General features: G+C 39.4%; 1 protein-coding gene across 1 annotated transcript in view; it reads right to left on the minus strand.

Moving 5' to 3' along the window:
- Window positions 1-302: 302 nt before the first annotated feature.
- Lrrc6 (leucine rich repeat containing 6) overlaps window positions 303-27,656 on the minus strand; it is a 91,002-nt gene continuing 63,648 nt past the window's right edge. The window contains 2 exon segments of the mRNA XM_032890858.1: window positions 303-856; window positions 10,070-10,152. Coding sequence (XP_032746749.1) covers window positions 679-856; window positions 10,070-10,152 — 261 coding nt within the window. The 3' untranslated portion in view covers window positions 303-678.

Here is a 27,656-nt window from a genome sequence, read left to right on the forward strand (position 1 = left end):
AGGAATGTCGGAGTGGCATTGTATAGGGTCAGGTACATGGCTGGACTTGAGAACAACCTATGAGGCAATCGTTGCTATTAGCATAGTGCAGATGAAGTCACTCCACCCTGAGGAAATTAAGGACCAGCTGAAAGTCTTTATTTGGTGACTCAGCAGGAATACAAATATAGGGAAGCTAATGTCAAGGTTCTTATTTTTGCCATTACATCATGCCACTAGAGAAAGCAGGAACATGAGAAGAAAGATAAAAAAAACAAAACAAAACACTGTTTAAAATCATGTCAAGACATTTTCATTAGACCTGAGAGTACAGTTCTAACTTCTGAGTTTGAGCAATGTGATCAAGTCCTTTTCCATATAACACAATCTATTGCATAAGCAAAGACTAAATCTTAATCTTAACGACTTATTCTTAATGTTGAATGTCATAGTTCTATTAAATTACTGCACATTTTTAACAGTGAAGCTCAATTATACATGAATGATAAGTTATAGCATATTTAAGGAACGCAATTTAATTGTAAATTCACTTAAGAGTATTATTATGCAAAGTGAGCATTATAGCATCAGATAAAATGATAACGAACTGTGTTTATCCCATGAATGACACATTTCCACTGTCAACACCAAGCAACATGGCTCTGTGGCTCGCAGTCAGTAACCATCCATCCTCATGTTTCAGATGAGTGGAGGCACCTCTGGGTTATCGTCAAAGTCTGGCTCTGCCTCACTGGGTTCAACTTGTGGTTGAGATTCCATTCTCTTGGGTTTGTGTTTTCTCTCTTGTACTATAGTAGACACATCAGGGCAGGAATGCTTGCTGGGATCAACTTCTAATCTTTCTACCTGCTTTCTTCTACAACAGAAAAAGACAAGTAGGAATTAATTTTATGTTGTTTAAAATTAAGCTTCAAAGAAATTAAACTCGTATTCACTTACTCAGTGAATGCTTAGCACCTGCTGTCTATATGGCACAGAGTGTAAAGAAACACTGTTCTTAGCTGCAATAATTATAGTGAATTCTAGAAATAAGATTTTGACCCATGGAGGAAAAGCTAGCAAACAGGGCTGTGCTGCTATAGAGGCAATAGACGAGGAACTTGAGAAGCTCTCTTGCCTAGGAAATAAACAAGCAGAGTCACAAACCAGGATCAACACAACTCTAGCCAAGTTTAAGCCCTGGGCTTTGTTATGGTGGAGATATTTAGACAAGTTCAGACTCACAGCAAAGCTCTACCCACAGCTTCAGCTAGCACAAGTACTTGCTTCTACGGCCCATGGCCAATACTCTTAGAGGTGGTATGACTGGAGAAGACCAGCAAGAAATTCCATTGTCAAAGCCTCCAGTGTTCAGATGAACTGTGTGCATGGCACACATTCCTATGTTCTCTTAACAGCAATTTTTATTCTTCATATTTGGATTACAGACCAGTGATCTACACATTTCTAGCTTTCCCCGGTGATTCTTCTGGTACCCAGACATATTATTTTGTAGTCACTGCACCATTTACTCATTTATTCACTCAACAGGCACATGTCAAATGTCTCTATTATTCTGGAACCACAGTAGAATCTGAGGACACCCTGCTCTGCAAAATGACAGATTTCTGGTCATAGGGCAACACAATGAAAGGACAAGGAATTTATTAAAGCATTGTGGAATAGAATGCTGGTATCCTCAAGGCTGAGATTTTGCATTTTTAAGGTTTTGTTCCTTAGCATACAGTTATATTTGAATAAATGATTATTCTGCAAGTGAAAAAGTATTATCCTTCTTTGCAGAAATAATAGATTTATGTGAAAAATTGTCTCTGTTTTTTGTAGGAATTACAAAGTGACATTCTTAGGTGAAATGTGTCCAGTAGATACTGTCTGTTGGGATGTGGAAAATCTATTCTTTTGGGAAAATAGTGCTTGAAATATCCTCGTCATTCCTAGACTCTGCTCAGCCCTTCAGGACATTTGAATTAATTCCTCTCAGAGTTTTGAGTAATGTCCGTGGACTCGTTGAGGAAAAATACAAGGTATATAAACACTACAAAATATACATTCTATAGTTTAGCCTGTGGACTGTAAATAAACTCTGTGTGCTTGAGAGGGCAATGGGAGAAGGCAAGAAGGAACTGTGCCTTCGCTGAAGAAGTGTCCTAGGTAGCATCTGAAGGGGAAAATGGTTCTCAGAAAAACAGCAATTGAAGAAGGGCAAGACCTAGCCACACCTTCTCCTCAGAACTAACTATAGGTAAAAAGACCTGCAAGACTAGTGCTGGCTTCCCTCCATCTCTTTAGTGACATGAAATTTCCTTGAAGGCAGGATGTGTACTGTGCCAGCCACATGTACTGGCAGCATACTGTGTGCTTTCCTCCTGGGAGGAGAATTTTAGCATGTTCTAGCCCCCAGTGAAAATCCCAAGCACCTAGCCTCTAATGAGCTTCCATAATGTACCATGTCATGTGAATGTTTCACTTACTGCTGCAGAAACTAAGTATCACTCTATAGGAGAGGACTCTTTAAAAGCTTGGCCCTAGTCATTTTCAGACTTGCCTTTGGCTGATGCTGCTTTGTGGGTTTTATTTTCTGCAATAAATATTAGCCATGAGTACAACTGTTCTGAGTCCTGTATCCTTAAAAACCATGGAGATGCCAGACACTGTTTTCTGATGCAGCCTTTGTTACTCCCATTAAGTCCTCAGATGACCGCCACTGCCACCTCCCTCTGAAGCAGCAGGACAGGAGGATGTCAGTCAAAACCTCAGAGATAAACAATCAAGGCTGGGGAGCAAGTCTGGGGGTATAACATTAGCAATGCATATACTGTCACTCAGAGAAAAGAAGGCAAAGACAGCAATTTTTTATCTCAGACTTGGCTTCTAAAGACTCTATGAAAAAGGCCTCCAGATCAGTGTTAGTCATCTTCCCGGTTTTGTAGTCATCCCTGATTATACCCACTAAGACATGTTCTAGAGTGAGTGCCCTAGCCACTGTGCCTCAGTGGACTTCTCTTTAAAGCTGGATTGATGGCAACATACACCAAATACTGTCTAGACAAATTAGTTCATAGGTGTGAAGGAGACAAAGCACTATCAGAAACTCAGCAGACATTTACTAAGGCTTGGGAACCATACAGAAAAGAGGATAGAGGTAAAGGACATCACTCCAAGGATGAGAGTAAGTCATTTAGTTCAGTGTGATTTTCACAGCCTTATGCTGTAGTCAGTACTCTTAAACTTAAAGATAAAATATGGCTTGTGTCCACATACTAAGAAAGAATGAACACACAATGAACACTAAATGGCTGTGTCCCAGGCTACTTGGCAAGATCTCTGGTGCTGGCATCATTCATGTAAATAGCAAATGGGTGGACAGTTATGGAGGAAAAGGCATGGACGCATGTGGAATTAAGTTTTGTAGTTATCACACAAAGTAATATATTTTACTGTGACGTTTTCATATACAGCGCTCTTATTTTACCCCTCCTTCATCTCCTTATCTCCTTTCTGGCTGATTCTTGTCCAATCTCCAAATAGTCTTTCTGTCTACTTCATGTCACATAACTACTTTTTCTACTTTCATGTAACACAGACACACACACACACACACACACACACACACACTCTGCATGTAATATTTATCTTAACCTGGATTATTTCTTTTAACATTATGATCTCTGTTTTAATGCATTTTCCTACAACTGTCATAATTTCAAGGCTCCATACTTTGATTGTCAAGTTGACACAAGCCTAGAATCTTTGAGAGAAAAGCTTGACTCAAGCAGTGTCTAGATCAGACTGGCCCTCAAACATTTCTGTGAGGGATTTTCTTGATTACTAATCAAGAACATTTAGGAGGATTTGGCCAACCATGTGTGTCACTCAGTCACTGGTAGTAAGAGCACAGAACAGAGGCTCGCCAGCATCAAGAGGATCCAGAAAACAGAATGAAATAAAAACTTGGAGTTAGGCATAACCGCCAAAGGCGTCCCCTAGTGACCTACTTTTTCTAGCTCAACCCTCACTCTCTAAAGCTGTACAGCCTCATTTAACAGTGCCACCCACTGAGGACAAGAGCTGAAAATTTGAACCTGGGGACTTGAGAGGTGGCTCCCCAATTACAGCACTTGCTGCTTTTGCAGAGGACTTGTGTTCAGTTTCCAGATATCAGCTGACAATTGTCCTCAATTTCAGTTCTGGAGAACTCACCATCTGGCTTCTGTTGACAACTGGTATGCAAGCAGTGCATTTACATTTGTTCAGGAAAAGTACTCACATACATAAAATAAAAGTAAATCTCTAAACAATGTGAACCTGGGGGAGACATTACAAATTCTAAACATATTTCACACCTGGTCCCCCAAAAGTCTACTGTCATCTCAAAAAGCAAAATGTATTTAGTAGAACTTCAAGAGTCTCCACAGTTGCCAGGTGTAGCGATTCGTGCCTGTAACCTCAACAAGGTCTGTATAGACTAAAGCAGGTGTGCTCAAGGATTAGCAGGACAAATCAGTGAGACACACACTTAGAGTGAAATGGAGAGCTATGGATGTAGCTCAGTGATAGTTCAGAATGTGATAGTCCTCAGATTCAATCACAGAAGTCTTAACAGCTTCAGTAATACTCACAAACCTAAGTTCATGCTTGCACTGATATTCAAGGAGATATCTTAGTTGTAAGCCTCTGTAAAATCTAAAATATCACTAGATGTTTTTATTATGCAACAGCACAGAGCAAAAGTTCCATCCCAAAAAGAAGGAATTTGCTATGGGGAATGGGACCAAAGCAAGACTGAAATCCAACAGAAGAGCAAGAATTAAATCTTAGAATTCCATGATTGGCATACATCATGTGAATGCCAAGGTTCTGCACAGCTCTGCACACACAGCTTCTTGATGGTTCTCATGGTCATGGCAATTTAGGCTTTGCTCTCATAGCTTTATACATGGATCCTTTCATGACTTCTTGCATGAAATATACACATGGCCTAACCATTACAGACTTTTCTCTTTAAACTTGGTGGAAGCTTTTACAACTCTCCAAATCTTTCCTTCTACATTTGATCAGAACCAGCACAATGCAAACAATGCCACATTTAGCCACATTACAGTCTCATCTGTAACTACATACCTTTGGACCATGTGCAGCCAGAGAACCATGGGAAGGGGTAGAGATGGAGCAAGAGTAAGTTGAAACATGTTCAAACCCTGGAAATCATGTCCTGACATTGCCAGGCTTATGTGCCTGCTGCACATAGCCCTGTGCCCCACCTTTGCCCGACTGAAGAAAGTCACATAGCTTGGTGAGCAAGTTAAACTTCCTTTCCCCTTATGTTCAAGACCACCAGGAAATTCTCCTCATGCAAATAAGGCATCCTTAGAACCCTGACCCAAGCCAATAATATGTACCCATCCTGGTAACCTCTACTCACCCCCAAAATGTTTAATAGCCCCTCACCCCATTAAAATGATCTGTCTCACTGTAGCTGCCTCGTGGGAGTCTGTTCTCGAAGTGCACAGTGCTGCCTGAGGTCTCTTAGCTCCTAGTCATCCCGCCTTGCTTCCCCTGTCAGGATCCACTGGTAGTGATTGCAGACAGATCAGAATGCTGTGGATTTTGAAACAGAGCCTGAACAGCAGGATCATGGCTGTTTGTAAATTTAACATTCTATTATCTTTGAATTCAAACCTACTGAAAGTTTCAGAATAAGGTAAATTAAAAGAATCTTTGCCCAAATGTAACATGGATAATGGTTAATAGACACAGTATTTCATTTCATCAATATGATAGTATTTAGAATTATCATGGAGGAATGTCTCTGGGCATGTCTGTGAGGGATTCTAATCAGGTAGGTTAAATGAGTTAGGAAGTCCCATCCTTTTGTTGGTGCCACTGATCCATGATCTGAGAACAAGCATTCCTTTTCCTCTGCTTCCTGATTGTGGATACAATTTGACCAGCTGTTTCTTCGAGCCCCTGCTACTGTCACTTCTCTGCCATGATGGCCTGTACTCTAGAACTGGGAATAAAATTAAACACATTGCTTCTTAAATTGCTTTTGTTAGACATTTCACCACATCAATTAGAAAAGTTAATAAGTACAGGCCTCTAGTCCAATTTCCAGTACAATTCTTGTTCCACCTAAAGCCTCATAAATATATTCTTTACTGTGCTCATTTCTAGTGCATTCTGGCATTTATAATTCCAAACATAATCATCTATTAATCTCTTCTCATTCCCATAATCCAGGGCTTTTCAAGCCCAGGTTTTCAAACTCCTCCAAATATGTCCCATAGACTTGATTCAAAAGCCACAGATCCACATAGGATCTATCGGGTTTTATCATTACAAAGTACTTTCTGGTACACATTTCTGTATTAATGCTGTGAACAAGTACCTGACAGAAACTACTTAATGTAGCAAGGGTTTATACTTGCTCATAATTTCACTCTACCATGATTAAGAATACATGATATTGAAGATTAGATCACAGTCACAAGACTTGTAATAGAGGGTGCTCACATACAGCAGAACAGAAAGCAAAGGATGACAGAAGTTGGTGATAGGCATTATTCCTGGAGGCTAATTAGGTCCTACCTCCAGAAAGTTCCACAGCCCCCCCAAAAGTAACACCAACTAGAGATAACACTGAATCTGAAGAGAGAATATAAAGATCATCAACGCTCCTTATTTAATATTGTACTGTAATATAGAGCAAGACATGAAAGAGAAACCATAGATGAAATTTGTGAAGAAATAAGCACTCTTTGCCAATATGGAAAGTCTAAAAGGAACACACAGACAGTAAAAAACTGAGATACTGAGAAGTATTAGTAATATTGTTGGGTGATATTGACAGTACAATAGTTTGACCATAGTAAATGTCACTGAATTTTCATAGTTTCAAAAGGTTGGTTTAAGGTTGGAAATAATTTTCCACAAAAGAGTAAATTTCAATACTGCTTCCCAGAAATATATCATAGAATATATTTATAATAATATACAAATACTATACCCCTAAAGTTAATAAAACGTGAATATACTTATTGAAAAATTATAAAAATTTTTGAGATCTCAAATGAGAGTGTAAAATGCTAATTCTAGAAGAACTAATCTCCTTAATTAATTTGTATATACAATTCTAAATATAACATCTAAAGTTGGGGGTGGGGAGAGATGGAAGGGAAGAGCCAGGGTTGGAGACAGACAGAGACAGCAATACGGAGAGAATAAGCAATGTTATAGTTTCAGCCCTTAAGTTTCCCATGCTGGGACCTGCTGACAGTTTCTGAGGTCATCAGTGCAGCATGCTGCCTTTAAAAAGAAATGCAGGAATGCTGGACTCGTCTTTGGACTTAATTCTTCCAAAATCAAATAAGTAGAGACTGAACTTGTCTAGCCTCCTGATTGGTGATACTATTTTTCCTTACACGTGTGCCTCAGATGCAAAGTCACACACCTAGGATGCTTTTACAAGGCTGTTGAACTTCCAAAACTGGGAGCTGCATAAAGCTCATCTGTTTATAGTTAGTCTGCTTCTGGTGTTTCAGTGTAGCAATGAAAAACGGACTGATATGATAATTTGCAAGTGAAATCAGAAAAGTTGACTCTAAAATTAAAATTAATGTAAAAACACAAAGAGACAAGAACAGCCAAACTTCTCTTCAAGAAGGTGAGAAGACTTTGCCTATAAGTGATAAAAACTTGTTATAAAGTTATGGAAGTTAAAGAAGCAGAACAGATACAATCCAGAAACAGAATCAAGACCTGCACATTCAGATGCATGACTTGTGACACAGGGTCCTTGATGTTCACATTTTGGGACACTGAGACTGGAAAATGTACTTTAAACAAAATTCAATTATGGTTAGAGTACAGTATATACAAAAGGCAAGATTACAAAGCCCTAGAAAATGTGGGTAGGATAAGAGTCCTAGATTAAGGCAAACAAAACAAAATAAAACAAAACAAAACAAACAAAAAACACATCAACTATAAAACCGTGTAAATTTCAACTCAAGATCTTACATTCACTAGTAGACCACAGAGCAGGAAGGCTAATCACAAAGGGTAGAGGATATGGATTGTGTGACCTCATACTTGTTTTGTGATCTTGGATGAATTCAATTCTGCATCTCATTTTTGAGAGAAGTTTTGGGTTTTGATGATTGTTTCACTGGGGTCTCAGCCTCTGCACTCATGAATCCCTCCACCTTTGAGGAATCTGTGCAGTTTCTTCTGCATCACAGTGTTAAGAGCCACACGTGCTCACCCGGTGGTCCCTTCCAACCATGATGGATAAAACCAGCCCCTCTTCTCTGTCTGCACAGCTTGAGTAGCAGACTGCTCCAGTTAGGAGAAAGTGGAAGCCTCCTCTAGCCCTCCCAGATTTTTGCTGCAATGATGTCGCTCTTCTCTAAAGACCAACAACATGGCCAAACTCAATCCCCGTGTGCACCTGTAATTGACAGCTACTTAGTTAACAGAGGCATCAGGAGAACTCCACAGCTGGGACCCACACAAATCTATAAAGGAATATGCACTGGTGTCCATGGGCAGGGGTTGAATCCTGGGGTCAGGCAGGTTGGAGGCTTCTGAGGACTCAGTTTCTCCTCAGCCTACACCTGCAGTCTTCATTTCAATGTACACTTCAGCATCCCGGCTGGGATTGGTGAACACTTGTTCATAGAGATTCTGTTCACTGTGGATAGGGGAGTCCAGTCAGAGGCAATGTACACAAAGAAGGGATGCAGTGTACACTGAATTTTCTCAGCTATGAAGGGGCTCCACAACCAATCGCCACTTAAGCCCTGGATATGAGTTTGTGAGATGAGCTTACCCCAGAGTGAGAATGAAAAACACTTTGTAGAAGTGCTTTGCTACGACATATTCAACTGCCAACAAATCATGGTAATGATAGTCTTCTTGGGTCTAATAAACCTCTCCAAACTGCAGCGCTTTGCCTTCCTATCCCACCATAGCTTCCCAGTTAGTTCAGATTGTTTACATGACTTGAGGGTGTTGGGGTTGATTATAACTAATATTCACATAAGTCGCAGTACCCTAGGATCTGGTATCTGTAGGGAAAAACTATCAGGTTGGGAATTATGAATGGCTTTCCAAGGTTAAAAACAGAGAATCGGTTTTCAGTAGAAACTCAATTCCATGTCTGTTGTTCAAGCAAATTCAATATTTAAAAATAACTACAAAACCTCCACAGTTGTCTTTGGCTATACAAATAGCTGAGGCTTTATGATGCAAAGCACAAACACAGCTCTTGTGCAGGTATTTTTTATGATGTAATTCAGCATATACATTTGGAACACAGAGATAAGTTTGCCTACTCCAAAATAGACTTTACCATCTGGATGTTAAGAGTCCGAAACTCATGTGAAGCAGGATAGTTAAGGAACTGAGATCTGACTCCAATGACTGCGAACCAGGAAAGCTTTTGACAAAGTACCTTTAATGCTGGAGTGTTTAGAGGAGATTAGATTTGCCCTGACGCTTTCCAAGGGGTAGGGCCAGGATACTTGAGGAGAGGTTTCTAACACTGTGGAACTCTGGAAATGGGTGAGTTTTCCCTTGAGAGAGGGCAGGCTCTGCTGGAAAATGAATTTAGGTAGAAGCCTAAAGTTGACCTCAGTGTCTCAGGACACTGCCAAGGGGGCAGTAATAGAGGCTTCTATCTAGGGAACCCAGATGCTTGGTTAACATGGGAATCACACATGGGTGTAACAAGAACCATGTTACAAACTTAAACTGTTTCAACATGCTACACTCAAATCCCTCCTGGAAAGTAGGGCTTGAATAAATTAATGTGGGCACAAAGCAAGTGTTCGTAAAATGTCAGCAGTCACGGTGGATGTTATTGGTTGGAACCTGCACGGACAAAAGTTGAAGTTTTGAAGATCAACAGTCTTGAAAAGCAAGAGTCTAGGGAGTTGAAACAAATAGGAACACAAATGATCTGAAGCATTTTCAAATGCTTACGCCATCCTGAAAGCTGAATCCTCCCCAGCACATGATAATGAAGAGAACAATATCATGTAGATAAAGGCAGTTGGGAACATCATACCTGGGCTTTGTTTGTTCCTTGCTGCTGTCCGAGGCGGTTTTCACAGACATGGGTGTTTGTTGACCTGTGATCATTTCTCCTACCTAAAATAAAAATATGACATGTGTAGAGTGCTATATTCCTCCATGATGTGCTCTTACAAAACAAGCAGCATAGATAGGTCTATGTGTAATTTTTTAAGCTATAAAGCATCTAATTTTTTTCTCTCTACGTATTCCATGAAAGAGTCTTAATTTAAGTCTCTTAAACTCAACAGTCTCGCAAAACCTCAAGTTATCAAAAGAGTGCCAAAGCCAAGCAGGCAGATTTGGCGAATAATTCATTCCCAAATGTATTTTATCCGAGAGCCAACAACCTGCCAACCAATTAAGTAATGTGTGATGTTGGGATGCTGATTTGAGAAGACTCTGCCTGGGTGTGGCTCCCAAGGAACATGCTGGGCAGAAAGCATCCTAGGCTGGAGTTTCAGCACCCTGTTCCCAGTTAGACCTCTTGCTTCTGCTTTGAAATTAGGAAGGAAACAAACTGTGCTCTCAAGGTCCTTTCTGAGTCTGAAAATTCTGTAATTCTATGACTTCTTTTACACTAGTTAAGTTTAGTCTTAAGCATGTTAGGATCTCAATAAACAAATCCGACTAATCCCGTCCAACAAAGACTGTTTGAAGGCAAAGAGAGGTCATCTAATTTGTGTCCTCAGTGTTTAAGCTCTCTCAGTGGAGGAGGAAGAGGACCCACTGCTCTGTATCAGATTCCAGCTGTGCACCAAGCCGAGACTTATCCTTACTGGCTCTGTTGCATGCTTTACTTATGACCTCCTTCAGTCCTGAGCAGCATTCCTGACAGGGATTATATGCAGGTGGACTGAAGCCTTTTATAAAAACCGCCTCTTTGTATTACTTGGATCTGGTAAACAATATAGGGTCATTTTCCTTTTCATAGTTGTGGAGAGCTATCACACCTCACTCACCCTCATCATCTCCTTCTCTTTGACAGAAAGAGGACTCATTCTGGGACACACCCACCCAGCAGGGACAGGAGGAAGTCATTGTTTCAAATGGTGCTATCTGCCTGCCATCCTTTTCTCTGCTATCTGAGACTCGGTGTGTCACACAGCTGGGACCCAAGGTCCAAAAATCCTTAGGCTTGGACTCAGAAGTCCTATCACCACCTGGATCATCTGCTGGCTCCACAAAGCATGAAGCATGTTGGACTCACATTTGCGTTTGGGAAGGGAGTTGGTGGTCCAGTTTAGCCACAATCCTAAATTTGTCCACCTGGATGCAAAACCAAATTCATACATAGGAAAATATTTTTTTCCATTTGACTAAGGACTTGGTTTGCATTCTGCACTGAGCTCACGGAAGGGTGATGGGTCAAGTCTTGGTTAAGCCTGTGTCATTGTTCAGCTTCGACCAACTCCCATATCTCCTACTCCTGGTGCCTTCTCTCCCTTCTCGGGAGATGATCATTGGATGCGTCCTGATAGTTTGCATAGTCATCTACATCTTAGTACCTGCTTTTGGGAGAACAGTGGCACCTTAGGACCTTGTTTTTTAAAATACTTTAATCATTTTATGTGGCATCACCCTGAGTTTACATGCATTAAAGTATCAGACTTAAAAATAAAATATCAGCTTTGTTGTGGGGGATGCAAATTTTATATGCCTTCCCGTCGTAAACACACTAGCAAGAATGAGAACCTATGCATAATTAGAGTCTTAAAATGCTGGCTTCTAACACTGTTATTTGTCACATATTAGGCACACAGATTCTCTGTTTTTGTGGAAATGCAAATAGAGTCACAGATTTGGAACTTTTCTTCACAGAGAATTTGCTGTGCACCAAAATCTAAATGTGCTTGTTATTTTTAAAAGATATTTTCAGCACAGTTTGTTTCAGAGACAATTTTAAGTTTGAAAGTTTCAGGGAATCAAGACACCATCCCTGAGGAAAAAAAATATACGGATGCTGGCATTCCTCTGAACATGGGAGTCCATCAACACCAGCATTCACATCAAGCACAGGGAGATCCTGTCTTGTAGGGTATAATCTCAGAGGGCCAGGGTCCTATCATTCACTTTCCCAAGGTCCTATAATTTGGAACTGTGCTTCCTCTAATCATCAATGCTCACTGAGCAGTGTCTCATTCATTTGTCCCATGTATGTTTAGGAATGACTAATGGAAAAGTTGTAAGGTCTGAAATATCTTCAATAAATTAGATAATGTGAGACTAACAGTTTCCTGAGCCCACAGAGAGAGATGTAATCAACTCATTTGAAAATTCAATTCTAGGACAGGCGCAGAGGTCCAAATTAAGATTTTAATGTTGATGCATTGCTTAACTCTTGGAGGCCAGCTCTGGGGAACTGGGATAGAACACAGATGCAGAGATACGGCTCACTTTTCCACAGAATACTCAAACTCCACCTAAGACTTTGCTGAACACTAGTTTTCCAACCTCTGATTGGCTAGCAGCCTGAGTAGGGGGTATCCTTACCTCCTGGGGCAGTAGTCTGAACTTAGATTTTTTTCTATATGGTGCTAATAAAGTGCATGTGGCTGCTTTACTGATAGTAAATGGCGCTCACTCCGAGACTCTGTGGCTTTGAAGCAGCTGTAAAAGAGAAACTAAGGTCTTGATCCCCTTCCCCCATTTTTTTACACAGAAACACAGCACTGCCAGTCTATAACTATTTCCAATGCTTTGGAGAGTAATTTAATAAGGTTCAAATCAATAGCAACTTACATAAATCTAGATAAATAAGCGTGGACAATCATTGTTTTATTTGAAAACTTGCTTGTAAATTAAAAGAATAAACAGGTGGGAAGAAATGAAACAGAAGGATCTTTGCTGAGGAAAGTCCACAACAATCTGTGGTTAAACATGTTAATCATAAACTCTGAGTCACTAATAGTGCATCAGTGCCGCCTTAAGGAAAGAAATCCTAGCACTTGGATTCACTAACCATGCGCAAGCCCAGATTTGAATTCTCTGCTTCATTTTCTCTGTGTCTTCCGTCCTCCCTCACAAAAAGCTACTCCCTGTGTTTATTGAGCCTCACAAAATGCATCACACGGGGAGGAGATGAGGGATACTTTCCAGAAGTCTTTGACCTGTTTTACCGGCGAAAAAGCCACTGATATTGACCTCCAATTGACCCAGAAAACAAAAAGCATTGCAAATATCATTGTTTATCAAACACTATCCAAATGCTATCTGCAACATTGATGGTAGATGTCCATGTGGGAAGATTGCTTTCAATGTCCAATCTTGCTATTTTTAACAAATGCTTATCACAGCATGTTTGTATTACTCTGAGTCAGGAGCATAGGGGAGTACATAATTCAAGATTATAGTGATGCCTTGGCTTAGGCTATAAAAGTTGATTACTTGGGAAATCCAAGGTAAACGTGGTAGGCTCTTACACGGTTCTCTAAAGGGCAGGTTAAACAAACAGGCTGAGTATGCAGTAGAATGGCAGTCTTAGGTGACCTTAAGGTATAATATTAACTCAGCTATCAAGTCCTGCAAAATGTCAGTCTCTTAGAAAGTAAGAGATTGGTTTATCATAATGCATTGCCACAGTACTTCATTCTTTATTTTTTTCTTACAAATTTGACCCTGCTCCTGAAATATATTGTGCATAAAAATGACAATAGATTTCTCTTGGAGACTTCACTTTTCCCCACAGTTTTAAATGTGGCTTCTGTTAAGTTTGCTTAATGATACATTCGGTGAGTACCTACTATCAGTTAAGCACTAAGGGATAGAGACTGAAAGATTAGAAATATCCCCTAGTCATTCCACAGGGGGAAACAATACAACCAACTGAAATACCTGGGTGGATGTAACTGAAAGACAGGCATATGGCCAGGGCTCTAAGAAAGCCTATAAAGGACATGATATTTCATAATAGAGAGAAACACATATGTTTTCCAGAAGACAGGAATAGAGAATGTTCTTGGGAAAGAAAAAGGCAGAATAGAGACAATAATGTAAATGAGCACATAAGTCACTCGGGGCCAGTCTGGTCACTGCTGGGGACGAGGCTGGAGTCCTGGCAGCACACATGCTATATGCCTCGAGGCATTCAGACTTCTCAGACAAGGTGACAGAAGCTTTGCTGTAATTTACTCATTCATGTCAGTTCGTGAGGAATATTAAAACTCACTTCCTCATTCACTTAGTCAAAGTGTGTGATAGCAAGAACGCCTGTAAATTTTCATCAATTTAACCTGCTTTGTAAGATAACAGTGTATGTGAAAATTACATTTCCTTACAGAGTTCACTGTCTTTCAGTTTTAACTTTTACCTTTATTAAAACTTGGTAAATCGAAATGACTCTGAGATTCCCTCTTATACCTATCCGAATGGCTGAGATCAAAATCTCAAGGGTCAGTACATATTGACATTCTTCCATTGGAATGGGAACAAAGCCCATGGGAAACATTCTTCCATTGCTGATGAGAAAGCAAACTTGTACAACCACTTTAGAAAGCAATTTGATGGTTTCTTGGAGAATTGGGAATAGTTCTACCTGAAGACCCAGCTATACCCCACCATCCAAACAATGTTCCAGAAGGACACCTGCTCAACTATGTTGATAGAAATTTTATTTGTAATTGCCAAATTCTATTGTAATTACAACTAGAAACACCTTCGATGTCCCTCAACAGAAGAATGGATAAAGAAAATGTGGTACATTTACACAATGGGATATTACTTGGCCTTCAAAAACAATGACATCATGAAATTTGCAAGCAAATGGATAGAACTAGAAAATGTCATCTCGAATAAGGTAATCCCAAAAATACAAAGTTGCTGTGTACCCACTTATAAGTCGATATTAGCCATAAAATACAGAATAACCATGCTACAATCCACAGACCCAAAGAAGCTAAGTAACCAGCAGAACACAAGTGAGAACACCTGAATCTCACTGAATAGAGGAAATAGAATAGACATTGGGGTGGGTGGATGGAGGGAACTGGGTTGGGGGAGCAGGTGGGTTCTAGTTGGGCGAGGAAGGAGGGAGAGAGTTCTAGGAGAGACCACTGGAATCCATGGTGGGGGGAGGGGCTAGCTAGAAACCTAGGACAATGGAAACTCCCAGGAATCTATGAGGGTGACCCTAGCTAAGACTCCTAGAAGTGAGGCATATAGAACCTGAACCAGCCATCTCCAGTAACCAGAAAAGACTCCAATATATGTGGACACCACCCGAGCAAACAAACTTTTTAATGCACAATTGTCCTGTGTACAAGATGGGCAGCAGTAAAGATGGATCAGAAATTGAGGAAATGGCTAACCAATGGTTGACCCAGCTTGAGACCCATCCCGTGGGAAGGAGCCCGCCCTGATATAATTAATGATATTCTGCTATACTTGCAGACAAGTGCCTAGCATATCTGTTATCTGAGAGACTTCATCCAACAGCAGATGGAAACAGAAGTAAACACACACAGCCAAACATTAGCAAAGCTTGGGAAATCCTGTTAAAGAGTGGGAGGAAGGACTAAAGGAGCCAGAGAGGTCAAGGACACCACAAGAAAACCCTACAGAATCAAGTAACCTGGGCCCGTAGAGATATACAGTGACTGAACAATCAAACAGAAAGTATGTATGGGACTCATCTTGGCCCTGTGCACATATGTAATAGTTGTGCATCTTGGTCTTCATGTGGGACTACTAACAGCAGGGGCAGAGGCTGTTTTTGACTCTGCTGCCTGCTGCTGAATCTCTTCCCCTAACTGGGCTGCCTTGTCTAGCCTCAATAGGAGAAGACAGGGCTAGTCCTACTGCAAATTGATATGCCAAGGTGCATTGATCTCTATGAGAGGACTCCCCTTTTCTTAGGAGAAATGGAAGGTGTGGGGTGAGAAAGAGGGACTAGGAGGAGAGAAAGGGGGGAAACCTTCAGTTGGGCTATAAAGAAAACTAATTAATTAAATAACTTTTAATGAAAAGTTTACTTGAAGCCTTCCAATATGCTTCAAGGTGCTTGCTGGTTTCTATCTTTTCCTTTGTTTTCTCATGTGGACTAGACCAGTGTATATGCTCTATGCTGTTATAACTACATATATGTGACGCCCTTGTTAGTTCTGTATTAGATGCTAACTGACCTGCTCTGTGCTTCTCAGACCTTTAGGCACTATTGGAACAAGGTTCCATACTTTCTACATGAGTCTGCAGATAGTAGCTTGAGATCCAGTCTTTCAGATATTTTCTAGGTGATTCTTGAGTTCTAGCAAGTTTTGAGTTTGTACTGACTGAGCACTTAGTTTTTGCTGGTTGTTGTTCATGGTGATGGTATGTGTGTAATTGTGTGAGTGTGTGAGTGTATGTGTGTGTGTGTGTGTGTGTGTGTGTGTGTGTGTGTGTGTGTGTGTGTGTGTAGGTATGTATGGATGTATGGATGGTATATATGATACTGGGGTGAACCCCAGCTTTGTGAATGATGATCAGATGCTCTAATACTGAACTGTGACTTGTCACTGTATACTCTGTATACTTCTCTCTATGTAATTCATTTACAGAATCCAAATTTAAGGGAGGTTGACAGCATTCCAGGAATTGGTGTAGGATCTAGGATAACACGAAGTTATGAATGAACAATAACAACTGTTTAATGTTCCATTATATATTATATGTATATACTGTTCTGTAATGGACTATTTATAGAAACAAGATATTTTACAATTTCTCAATAATTATACCATATGAGCTACCCATTACATAAATTTGGATCATTGATTAATTTTTCTATAGAGTAAAAGTTATAATTGTGAAGTCATAGCATACATTTTAAAGTTTGATATATGATGACAGTTTTTATTTCCAAAAGGATTAGATCACTTCCTACTTCCCCTAGCAATTTATGAGAGGACTCTTTCATTGTAGTCTCACTGGCATTGAATTTTTAAAATGTTTCTGATAGAAAATTGGCAGTGTTGTTTGCTTCTGAAAGAGCAAATTTGCTGAGGAAGTGGGATGAAAAGATGGTTTGCTATGCCCTACAAACTTTTCAATACTCATGAAAATTTTCCTGTAGAACATATCTAAGCAAATAAGCATAAAGTTTAAAAGTTCATGATCAGATGAATAGGCATAGTATTTATATTATAAAATATAGTGCTTATTTATCTTATCTTTTGAATTCCTCTTGCAAGGACTATTCCCAACATGTCTGGATGGTTTTTAAGTAGTTTTCTGAAACATTTTTGTGATTTATGAATATTACATCCCATCCGATCTTCTGTATATATTTTTCTTGCCAGTGGGACAGCAGCATTAAAAAACCCTGAATACTGAGTTGTTTATTTACCTAAAGTATGTTTTACTCTAACTAAAATGCAAACTCATACGGGCAGAAATATCTGTGCTGGGCAGACACTAGGGCCTCAGTAGTTTTTATTAACTAATGAATAAAACTTAAACAAAGTAAAGTACTGTAGATAAAAATTAACTATTACACCTTATTAAAACTACAGGAAGTGGCTCTACCATTTCATATCTGGAGAATGTGTCTCTACAAGGAATGAAAGTGGATATTTAACTTTATTTCTGCATTAAAATATTAACTATTATCTATACAAAATTTATGTTGCTGTATGATGTTAAATAAGATAACAAATAAAGATAGTGAAGACAGAGAGACCGCTCAGTGGTTAATAGTACTTGCTGGCAAACCATTGAACTGATAACAGGACCCCGGTTGGAAGAATTAGAGAAAAGATTGAAGGAGCTGAAGGGGCTTGCAACCCCATAACAACAACAATGCCAACCAACCAGAGTTCCCAAGGACTAAACCACTACCCAAAGACTACACATGGCTCCAGCTGCATATGTAGCAGAAATGGCCTTGTTGGGTACCAATGGGAGGAGAAGCCCTTGGTCCTGCCAAGGCTGGACCCCCCCATTGTAGGGGAATGTCAGGGTAGGGATGTGGGAATGGGGGGGTGGTTGGGGAGGGGGAACACCCACATAGAAGAAGGGGAGGGGAATGGGATAGAGGGCTTATGGTCAGGAAACCAGGAAAAGGAATAACATGTGAAATGTAAATAAAAAATGTCTAATAAAAAACAATTTAATATTTAAAAAAGAGTACTTGCTGCTCTTCTAGAGAATGGGTGTTCGGTTCCTCACACCCTGGGGTGGTTCACAATTGTCTGTAACTCTATAGCACCAGGGGATCCAATTCTATCTCCTGGTCCCGACAGGCCCTTAACACACGTGGCATTCATGCATGTAGATATATTTTCCAGAAATCTTTTAAAAGATAGCAAATTACCTCAGTAGAAAATATTCTGAATACTTATTGAATAATCATTTATGCATTTTCTGTGTTTGCTAAGTATATTTATCCAACTAGTTTCAATAAAAGAGTCAATAGTGGTTTCTGGTTGTTTCAACTTGCCACTGGAGTAGACCCATTGCTTATTTTAGGGAGCTTATGGTCTGGTGAAAGGGGAAAACAGCCATGGGGAGAATTAGGAACGTGGCATACAGGTACAAGGCACACCAGGAGTACTATGTATTGGTGTCTATTGGTTCAGGTTCAATTCCCACGAGAGTGTCATTTGAGCTAGAAAAAGATGAAGGGCTGAAAAATAGGGAAATGTCTTCCAAAGAAAGGACAAGGCCTATATGAAATGCTTGAAAGTGGGAGAGAATTGAGAGTTTCAGAACTGTAGACAGCTCCAGGCTATATTAGGTCTGAAACATGGATAGAAGGAATGGAGGTGAAAGCCGAGCTTACAGAATGAAAGTGCAAGTTTATAATCCACTAGTATGGTGGGAATTTTATTCTACAGATGAAAAGGGCACACTCATAAGCTTGAGGATGGGGAAGTGGAATCCTGAAGTTGGCGGTTTGAGAGGGTCAATGAGCAGCACAGTATGTATTCAAGGAAAGAATGCCTGTAAAGAATAATGCCATGCATAGGAAGGCTTAAGATATGATGACAATGGTGACAGAGAAGTCAATGAGCTATAAAAGAGGCAGAAGCCAGCAGCCTGGAACATGGAGAGGAAGGGCATGGGGTGGGGGCATGACAAAGAGAATCATGAAGAAAAGTTATGGGGAGGGTCTAGGAAGAACAGAAGGGAAATGAGCTCATCCTTTAACTGAAAATTCTGACATACATATTCAAGTTTTCAGTTAGAAAGTATCATAAGCCAATTTATCAGGTAGGATCAAGAAAAGGGAAGATACAGGATAGAGGAAGGTAGGAGAAGAAAGACAAAAGGAAAGCAACAGCAAACAGAGAGGTGCATAAGAATGGTCAGGGAACCAATGGGGAATACAGTAGCACATGACTTCACAGAGCTATAGAAAGAGCATGGGTAAGGAGGGGTACTGCTAAAGAAACTCAAACTGTGGAGAGTTTAAACAGATTACAAAGAATCTACTGAGCTTATAAATACAATTTTGTATACTATGACATGCAGGCATGCATACATATATACACTAAAGGTATTAAAGACAAGCAATAAGAAACAGACACTAGAGGCTGTTTGATGCATGGTGGAAGAGTAACAATAAACAAGAGGCAAGTGTATATGAATTTTTCCTACAAGGCTCTTCCTGAGCTGTAAGAGATAAAGAAATATGTGCTCTTACTGGCCCGAGAAGTCTAAAGCAGGAATATGAGCTCACCAGAGTGTTACAAGTAAAGAGTCCACAGAAAGCAACTGCAAGTTAAGAATGCTACTTAAATCCTTGACTGGTCTACATGCAAGGTAGTAGTCACAAAGCACACAAATGCAAGGACCAGAACAAAATGATGAAGAGACTGACTAAAACCAAGCACAGAAACTGTATAGACTAATAAAATGCCATTTCAAAGGTCAAGCGTGACATGTGCATCACAGTCATTCAAGGATCAAGGAACATTGTAAAAGAGTGGATGCAAAGATCTGTGTGCCAGAAGTTGGGAGAGGACTGCTACAAGATAGTATATTCTGGATATGACAGGGCCACAGAAGCTATGAACTCCAAACAGTTGTGCTTCTCTGCACAAACCAACCCACTCAACATTTCATGTAGGAAATGAACTGGGGAGATCTCACAAGCTCCCACCCCATGAGGAGCAATTGAATTGACAATTGATGGCTTCTATGGAAGAGGACTCCATTTTCTTTATGGATATGGTCCCTGGTAGTTGACCATGTGGCAGTGGATGGCCCCAGACCTGTGAATTGGACTTGGTACGGGAACACGAGGTTGGTATGGGGGTGCGCCGTGGGATGTGGATCTAGGAGGAGAGAGAAGTGAGTGTGATCAAAATACTTTGTATGTGTGCAATGAGGGTTTATAGGTGGGTCTTCAGGGAGGAAGTGGGAGAGATGGTGCCATTATAATTTCAAAAATAAAAGCAAAACAGCTTTAAAAACCAAGAATGAATACAATTTTATTTAAAAGCAAAGACTGTTAACAACACATATCCAAAATAAACATCCTTCAAAGGTGAGCCCCCCATGTGGCAGTGCTGGAAGGACTAATTCTGGGTTTGATCTACTGCAAGAAACCCGTGGAAAACAGAGCCAAGATAAATGAAACAGCTGCTGTGGTATAGTGTCTAGCAGGCAAAGACTATAATCTACAAGGGTAAGGAGATAAATGAACTGAGCCCTATTGAACAGCTTTTCTGGATCCATGTTAAAAATAGGAAATAAATCTTCTAAGTACATATGAAATAACAGGTGAAGTGAAGGAGACATTGATTTTCTTAGATAAGAAACCCTAAACAAAAATTGGAAATAAGAAGGGGGCCTTTTTTAAATAAAAATGATGATTGTATCTAGTAACTATGGACCTTTGTTAAGGCCCACATGGTTTTTCTAAAATCACTTTTATTTCTCTATATGCTAATGTGTAATCTTGGTTACATTATAGTGAGGTGGCAGGCATCATTTCCTGACAGGGGATCCAGATCTGGGACTGTGTAAGAAGAGAGAAAGCGAACTCAGCAAATGCATGCAAGCATGCATCATTGCATTCTGATCCCGACTACAGATGCCAGGAGACCACTTCCTCAGGTCCTTGCCATTTAGTCTTCTCCACTGTGATAAACTAGAACCTGGAAATGTGACATAATTAATCCCCCTTAAGATGCTTTAACTTAATCAAAATAACCCCCAACAGACATGATCAAGAGGCCCATCTCCAAGGTGATTCTAAATTTGCCAAGCTGAAATTTATCACTGACCATGGCAGTGACCAACCACTTTTACAGATGACTCAAGGCAACTTAAAGAAGAAACCAAAGCCCATGGTGCTAGACCTACATAGCCATACAAGGGACTGCTTCATGTCATACAGCAGATCTATTTGAAATGCCCCATGTATCTAAGGATAAAAGCTAAAATGATAAAAGTCTAGAATAGCTAAAAGTGTCAAGAACAAGAAAGGAGGAGCAATCACTCAAACTAAAATAAAACATAGAAACTATATGCTAGTAGCAATTTATTCAAGTTACCTTTATTGGGGTAGTTCCTTTCCAGATAGGAACTGAAAAAGAGACTAAGTCTAGTAAGTAAAGGCCTTCAATTAGCCTTTTTATTTTGTACACTGATCCATTTATCCTTGTGTCACACTAAGACAGCCTGACTCTACACTAAGGCTGAATGACTCTGGTCATTCTTTGGGTTTTTATATAAACTTGAGAACTGATACATCTGTTTCCGTATCAGAACCTTGTTGGGATGATGCTTGCAATGTACTGAATCCACAACTTAGCCTGAGTTCTTAATAGTGAATTTGCCCACAGTCATGGGACCTCTCTCCAGTGAGTGTTTTAAAGTGCATAGTGTTTATCTCTGCATAGGAGCTTAGTCTCTTTCATATCATTATAATGACCTTGCAAAGGATAAACCAGGGATTATGAATATTTGTTAGCTTATCCTCACTGTGACAAAAATACCCACATCAAACAACTTTTAAGTAATAAACATTTACTTTTTGCTACAAAGGTTTCAATCCATTGTTACTTGTCCCTGTTGTCTTGGGACTGAGATGGCATAGGAGGTCATGACAGTAACATGTGGTAGAAGAGTTTATTCTGAAGGGAGCCAAGAAGAGGAGAGGGGAGGAAAGAGGAATGACGTGGGGAAAGAAGAGATGAGGAGGGAAGAAGACTGGATGGAAGAAGAAAGAGAACAGTTTTACGACTCCAGTATTCTCACAGAATTCTCAAGAGCATCCCTGTGACCTGAGTTCCTTCTACAAAGTCCCCTACCCCTACAATAGCACTTCTAGCTTAAAACCATGCCTTAAACAACTAAACTGTGGAGGGTCGTTAAAGATGCAAATTATACCAATGACTGAGAGAACATGCCGCAGTATTAGGAAAAGTGGTTGTGAAAAGGCAGAATTTGAATTAAGTCCTGATTATGTGTTTCCATGAGGGTGGGGCAGTGTCCAGAATATATAACTAAGGGGAAAAAGAGGAAAGTTGCAAAAAACTTATGCTGATGCTTGTCATAGCTGGACTGCAGCAGGAAATGTAAACATCATTCCCAAGTAGTATGGAAGTCATCTGGAGGCAGGGGGGCTTCAACAAGGGAATAAAAGGATCCATGATTTTAAAGGGCACTCTGGCTTTTCTGAAGAGAAGGAATTGAATATGAAGAAGAAAGGTGAGACAGCATGTGGGGTAGTCTAGTTGAGAGCTCACATTGCTTTAAACTGAGGAGCCATCTTCTGAGAGGGGTATGACTCTGCCAGAGGCAGGTTTAGAGAAGGAAATGGTTCCTTGTGGTAGACTGTGTGTGGATGCAGGTTGGGGCACGCAGTCTGCACTGACCTTGTACTTAAGGAGCTTGTCACTTGGAAGGTGCTTACACTGCCCTTGATTCTGATGCCTGCAATCTTTAATGATATTTATGCATTTTATAAACCAAGTAGCATGGGACTACATATGGGTTTTCCCTTGTGCTTCAATAGTATATTGGAACAGCATTTCTATTTCTTCAAGTTTATTTGTTGGTTTCCTCTATATTTTATATTTAGTTTTATTTGTGTTGACTATTAAGTGTAATGTCTATAATTTTTTTCCTTTGGGAATGAAAATCAAAAATTTCCCAAGGTTTTGTTTACTCTGAGGCTACACTCTATAAAGCCATTAATATTTTATAAGAAGACATTTAGCCTTCTGGCAAGGGATATGTTCGTTATATTATTGAAATACTTCTCATGTTTTGTTGATCCATGAAAGAAAGAACTGTGTGTGTTGTTTTCTAATGCAACTGGTTCAATTGATATTTCTTAATATTATGGATTACACATCCATAAGGAGAAGCCCAATGTAGAAGGGACATTTATATTACCTTTCTAATATGGACACTATAGTGCTACAGCTGCTTTCCTTATTGATGTGATAAAAACCCTACAAAAGTTACCTCAAGAAGAAAGGTTTTATGTTAGCTCATATTCTGATGGTATAATCCATCATAAAATGGGAGCCATAGCAGGGAGAACATCTGCCCCCAGAGTGGGGGAGAGCATGAGGCAGTCGGTCACGCTATGTCCATAGTCTGGAGGTAGACAAAGACGAATGCTTGTTCACAGTTGGTTTCCTTTTTCTTTTCTTTTTTATGCAGTCCAGGACCTGGTCCCGGGGCTAGAGCCACCTGCATTGCCAGTGGGCCTCTTCTCCTTGGTTGAAACTTTTTGGAAAAGTCCTCACAGATGCTCCCAAAGAAGTGTCTCCCAGGTGATTCTAAACCCAGTCAAGCAGATAATGAAGATCAAGTGCCATGAAGAGAAAGACTCTACTGTAATCAGTGTTACTGTGCTTTAAGTCCTGTCAACTGATATGTATTTAGCTGATGTGATCCTGGCTTTGCTTCAATTCACCCTATATAGCTTCCTGTGTCCTTTAGACTCAATGGTATAAGTTGGTTGCTCTGCCACCTACTTACCAATTTTTTTTCAGTTTAATGTTTTTCTATACCCATCTCAACTCTTTAATACCATTTAATTGTACTGGTCTTTGTTTGCAGTTACTTTCTGTCAGGCGTTGTAATTTACATGTTTTAATGAAAATCTGCTTGCTTTCTGTGACCTATTGACATTCAGTATCAGCATGGGTAAGTGCAATAAAAATATTTGGGGTAACAAAAAAGAAAGTATTTATATTTGTTCATCACCATAATTCTTCTATTTCATGTTTTAACCTAAGTGCCATAGATCAGATGCCTTTCTTATAATATCATCTTTACCATTTTTACAAGGGTAAGTAATCACTTTGGGGTGTTTCTGTGAAGCACTTTATTCCAAACAATTGCCACTATCTATGAAACCACTGAGTGTACTAGAGAGATCACAGTTCTTCAGCAGAAGAGAGCAAATGATTTGAAGGTAGACCAAGTGCGACTAGAAAACAAGAGCACTTCCTCCTCTAGGTATCGGAGTGAGAGAAAGGATGTATCGCAGCCTCCATGCAGGCTCTCTGCAAGGATAGCCTTGGGGAATCTAAGTCTGTTTCAGAGTACTGTTTTCTCTGCATTTCTTACAGTCTAATACAGGTGCCCAGCACATAGCAAATGATAATGAAAATATCTGGCATGAACAGCAGAATAAACAATGACTACAAGCTAGCACTGTCAGTAAAGACTTGTAGAGACACCCGTTCCTTCCTGTTATGTCTATGAATGAGGGGAAGAAAGTACTTCTTGAGTTGGATATAATGAGGAATAGGAAGGATTTGGGAAGGCATCAGAGTCCCCACAACTCAGGACTCTAGTCTATGAGGAAGCGCTGCAACTTTAAATCTAAGTGGAAGGGAAGAGCCTCCCAAAGAGTCTGAGCCTACTCGAAACAGACTTGCCCCTTGCCCCATCTGACTCTACAAGGATGATGGCTATGGACTGAAGAGGGAGGGGACAGACAAGAAGGAGCACCTGAGAGACACAGATCTTGATTCCACAGTGATTCACATAGTGCCTCATCTATGCCACAAGCTTAACAAATGTCAGCTGAGTTTAATAAATATTTTACTTGACTAATTAATAATTCAATTGTGTAAACTTTTTTTCAGAATTTTCCAGAAAGCTTTCTATTGCTGAGTTTTAGTACCTTGTCTTCTACATCTGGAAAGACAAGAGTGCTAAATTATTCCCTCATCTGATATTAATAACTTCTCTATTAGTTATTTATGGGTTCTGCTTATCTTCCCACCATCATCATTTTGCTTAAGTACACACATTTAACACCCTCACCCTTGCCTGGTAAATAATTTCACTTTTTTTCTGTATAAACCTTCCAAACTGTCTACATCCTTTAGATATGAACTTGCCTTGACATAAGCCAATTATATTACTTGGGAATTGGGGTGAGTTGAATCACATTTTATTAATAGTGCTTGGTAATGAGGCCCAGCCATGCAATTAAAATAGACAACTATTTTCTAACAATCCTTATGTCAACTGCAGAGGAATTTTTCCTCTTATAAACTGTTCATCTTATTACATAACTTCTGGTACTTATAATAATTAGCTAATTTTATATGTATATGTATAATTCTCTTATACAACATTTAAGCTCTGACTTCTGAAAGAAGTACTATTCATATTAAAACATGGAAACAAAATTTCCTGTTTACTACTTGGATTAAGTGTTTATGTGTATATATAAATTTCCCTTAGACATATGTGATATTTATATGTATGCATATATCTATATATTTGATCTTTTAAGTTCAGATTTTTTTTAAAAAAATCTCTGGACTTTATTTTTATCTTTCCTATCATGTTTTTTCTAGATAATTCATTTGTTATCTATTCAAGTGACCTGAAACAGTAAGAAGAGTTTCAAAATTATAATTAGTATATATTATTTGTACAAAGTAATGAACTTATTGTGACATTTCTGTACATGATATAATGAATTTTATTGTATTCACCAACACAGCATTCTCTTTTTTGAATTTATATTATGCATTAATTTATATAATAACATGATTATTAAAGAAAAAGAGGCCATGAGAGGGATTGAGGGGGAGAGAGTATGGAGGAGTTGGAGGAAAGAAATGTGAGTAATGTAATTATATTTTATTTTTAAAAAGTTCAAAAAAGTAAAAACAATTGAGATGAGAATAAGAAATTATAGGCATAAGCCATGATGTTTAACTTGAGTTTTAGATCAATGTCAATGTCTATATATTGTTCTATATTGTACTGTATTTATCACTTTTATTTATTAGCAAATATATTAATATCCTAGGAAATATGTGTGCTTACTTAATCAAACACATATATATATCAAGGGTTGATTTGTATTTCTCCTATCCTATATTTTGATCATACACCCCTCTCCTGATTACTCCCATATTCTTCCCACCTCCCTACCCACATGACTTTATATTCTCTCTCTCAACACAAACAAATCAAAAACTAAAAATCAAACCAACCAACCACACAAATAAACAAACAAACAAAAACCAGTAAGAGATAAAAAAGGAATAAACCAAATAAAATGAAACAAAAAGCCCACACAGAAAAAAAAAAACAAATAACTCCAACAGAAAAACAAAACAGAAGCAGAAAACATGAAATCTATTGGGTCTTGGCCATCTACTCCTGAGCACGGTGCCTGCTCTGCAGTATTGCGGATGCACACGGTGACATTCCTTGGAGAACACTGGTTTTCACTTTTCTGGCAGGTAAGGTATCAATTGTAAATAACTTCTTGGTTAGGGGAGGAACTTTGTGTCAGCTCAGGGTTGGGCTTCTGTCTGGTTTAAACCTATATGATCTTGTGCCTGCTGTCACGGTCTCAGTCAGGTCAAGTATATCCGTACTGTTATGTCTGGAACTGAAGGTTTCTCTGGACTCACCCACGACCTCTGGATCATCTCATCCTTCTGCCTCCTTTCCATCACACATCCCTGAGCACTGAAGGGAATAAGACATCCCATGTAGCATTGAGTGCTCCAGATTCTCACTCTCTGCACTGTCCAGTTTGAGTCTTTGCTTGATCAATGTAAGGAAAAATGGTCTCTAATGAGGGATGGACAAGTAGGACTGTCTCCTAAACAAAGCATTTAATATTCTGATTTCCTTAACTGTATCCTGACTCATAAGAAAGCCCCTTCACTGACTAGATATGGCTTTCAGTTGTATTCTGTGTAATTAGTAAAAGCAAAGTTTATCTTCAGCCTTCCCACTAAATCAGTAGATATAAATTGTTTATTATATCCTGAGGTACTGATTCTATTAAGGTTTTAACTCTCCTCACAATGATTGCTGCTCTTTCCTAGTCACTGGAAACTATCAGATGATGGAGCTCTGGTGATGTTTAAAGTCATGAGATTATACATACACTGAATATAGAGAACTGTTCCAGAACTAAATTGAACATTCCCACTTCCAGACCTTGGTATGAGAAAGAAGCATCTAATTTATACTGTCCAGATACATCCAGGGACCAGAATCATCTAGTGGCACAGGGAGACATCCCACGAGAGTAACATAATGAAAATGAAGGAGAGGAATGTTAGAAGACAAAAACAAGAGCAAACAAACTGCACATACATCATATTGGCAGAGGGTGAGAGATGAACGCAGAATATGACAGTAGAGAT

Source organism: Rattus rattus, chromosome 1 (genome assembly GCF_011064425.1).
Source record: "Rattus rattus isolate New Zealand chromosome 1, Rrattus_CSIRO_v1, whole genome shotgun sequence".
Taxonomy (NCBI): domain Eukaryota; kingdom Metazoa; phylum Chordata; class Mammalia; order Rodentia; family Muridae; genus Rattus; species Rattus rattus.